General features: G+C 36.3%; 1 protein-coding gene across 1 annotated transcript in view; it reads right to left on the reverse strand.

Moving 5' to 3' along the window:
* The window catches only part of TCEAL6 (transcription elongation factor A like 6), a 3045-nt gene extending 860 nt beyond the window's left edge, over nt 1-2185 (reverse strand). The window contains exon 1 of the mRNA XM_029929676.1: nt 2171-2185. Within this exon, the coding sequence (XP_029785536.1) occupies nt 2171-2185 (15 nt within the window). The remainder of the gene's footprint in view (nt 1-2170) is intronic.
* Between the last annotated feature and the right edge of the window lie 848 nt (nt 2186-3033).

A 3033-nucleotide genomic window follows, 5' to 3' on the forward strand; every position in this document is an offset into this window, starting at 1 on the left:
GAAAAGAGAAAACATGCAAATAGACAAAATCATGAAGGAAAATGGATCCATTACAACAGATCCCTCAGAAATACAAGCAATCATCAGAGATTACTATGAAAAACTATATGCCAACAAACTGGACAATCTAGAAGAAATGGACAAATTTCTAAACACACATGCACTACCAAGATTCAAACGATAAGAGATAGAAAATCTGAACAGACCCATAACCAGTGAAGAAATCGAATTAGTTATCAAAAATCTCCCAACGAATAAAAGCCCAGGGCCAGATGGATTCCCAGGGGAATTCTATCAGACGTTTAAAGCAGAGTTAACGCCGATCCTTCTCAAGCTATTTCAAAAAATAGAAATGGAAGGAAGACTACCGGACTCATTCTACGAGGCACATATCACTCTTATTCCTAAGCCAGGCAGAGACCCAACGAAAAAAGAGAATTATAGGCCAATATCCTTAATGAATACAGATGCAAAAATACTCAACAAGATACTAGCAAATCAAATTCATTTTTCTGATTAGAGGTTTCATTTTGCCTTAGTCTGGAAGTTTTTGTCAGCAGGGGAGTTCCATCAACTTGTATGAAAAGATGTTTATTACATACTGTGAAGGTAATAAAGCATTTTAAAAAGCAACCTATAGATATACTATCTCATTTAAAAGTGTGTATATTATATATGTGTATATATATATATACACATATGTCAGAATGTTTTTTCTTATCTTCTTTAATTTTTCTTGATTACTTATTTTTTCTCATTTTTCCAAAATTAATACATATATATTATATGTATTAGAAAAAGTAAGAGGCAATGAACTTGTCAATTGGATTATAAAGGGAATGGAGACAATCAACAAATACTTGAGAAACATTCAAAGACATCAAATCTTGTTTTACCTCTTATAAGATCTAATTTAGAAGCGCAAACCTAGTAATCATTACAGCTACATTTCTTTACAGTCAGCCTATTAATCTATGAAATGAAAATGATATATGCCTTCCAGGGCTTGTGTGGGAATCAAATGAAGTAATAAAGAACCTCTGGCTGGCTCTACTCACACATGCAAGGTCCTGACCCTTTAAGTGCCTTTCATATTTAGAGAAGAGTCCAAGAAGTATGCCTACCGTCAGTTAAGTCCAATTGAATACAAAGTGGGTGATACCTTTCTATATGTTTCTGTACCCCCCTTCCCTGGATAATGCCATGACTGCTAAGTATTCCTTCCCCTTCTGCTATGTTTTGCTCCCTCCATTGGTCCTTACCACTGCTGATGTGCTAGAATCCTAAAGGTGACAAAGAGCCACTGATTTATCTTGAATCCTCAAGAAATATGGAGAATGTCCCTTCCTGCTTTGTAGTTATAATTAATCCAGGTGGGTACTTCCTTAGTGCTGTTTAAATAGCCCTTTATGTTTTTACTCAGACTTTCTTCCTTATCCCTTTCCCCTAGATAAATCTGAGTGACACTCATAGTGTGCCTAAAATTGGACTATCCTTTCCATCCTCTGATGAATATGGCCTATTTCCTTGACTCTCCATTTTCTGTGCAGAGACTGCTATAGGTCTCACTCTGCACATACACAGCTGTGAAGGTGGCTTTATGCTATCCTAACCTCAGAATCCCCAGTAGTCCCTATTCACACTAATTTACATGGATCCAGAGGAATTTCCCTCTTCCTTTGCTCTGGTTGTTGCTGTGCCCAATAAACTTATACTCACAGAACAATGGGAAAGTGGCTGAGACTAGAGACCTGGTGAATCAGTTCTTTTTTTAGAGAATTTTCCATCACGCAGTCATTACTTGTCCCCAAGTAGACCGTACCTTTTCACAAAAAATATATTGTCCTATTGGTCCTGGTATCTTCAGTGTCTAGCATAGGGACTAGTAAATTGTAGGGTACAACAGTTAATTATAGCTGAATTGAGAGTCCTGCAAGCTGGGCTCAGGTTTGCCTTTGATTATTTATGGGCAAGTAACTTTATTTCCCTACAGACTGTACCTTGCAGTTGAAAAAGGAACACAACAGAGAGAGCATGGCCTTACCATAATGTTACCTTTGCCAATGTTTATCAACATGTGTGAGACAGACCAACTGCATCATAATCACCTGAAAAAACTGGCAAAAAAAATCTGGAAACTAGGTTTTACTCCACACCCACTAAATCCTACAAGTTCATCAGACATCTCTGGACTTATATAAATTAAAATAGAGATGCCCTGGATTTAGTTTAAGTTTGGGTACTCCTCTCTTCATCATGTATATATAAAAGCACTTTTTGAGTGCCTTAACCTATTTATGCTATCCTAACCTCAGATAGCATAAAAACCTATAACCCACTAGACTGTGCCCTTTTTAAAGAGATAACTCTTATTTTTATGTTGTTATCTTTAATGTATAGGTGCTCAACCTTAGCAGTAGGTTTGAATTACCTGAGGTTTTAATGTGCAGCTTAAGATCCACTCCCAACCAACTGACTCAGACTCATTGGAAACGAGACCAAGGGATCATTACATTTAATGAACTCTTACAGTGAGGGGTACCTGGGTGGCTCAGTTGGCTAAGCATCCAACTCTTGATTTTGGCTCAGGCCATGATTCACAGTTTGTGGGTTTGAGCCCTACATTGTGGTGGTTGCATAACATTGTGAATGTTTTAACTACCACTGAATCATCACTTTAAAATGGTCTATTTTTTAATTGTGGGGAAATATACAAAACGCAATATCTAAATTTTATCATTTTTGAGTGTACAATTCAGTAGCATCAAGTACATTCATATTGTTGTGGAATCATCACCACTATCTCTTTCCAGCAATTTTTCATTATTTCAACTGAAACTTTGTACTCACTAAATAATAGCCTCCCATTTTCCCATCCCCCATTGACCATGATAACCACTATTCTACTTTAGGTCTGTATAAATTTGACTCTTCTAGTCCCTTTTATAAGTGGAATAATACATATAGTATTTGTCTTTTTGTGTCTGGTTTATTTAACTTAGCATAATATTTTCTTTTTCTTTTTTTTTTTTT

This window comes from Suricata suricatta, chromosome X, assembly GCF_006229205.1.
Source record: "Suricata suricatta isolate VVHF042 chromosome X, meerkat_22Aug2017_6uvM2_HiC, whole genome shotgun sequence".
NCBI classification, from domain to species: Eukaryota; Metazoa; Chordata; class Mammalia; order Carnivora; family Herpestidae; genus Suricata; species Suricata suricatta.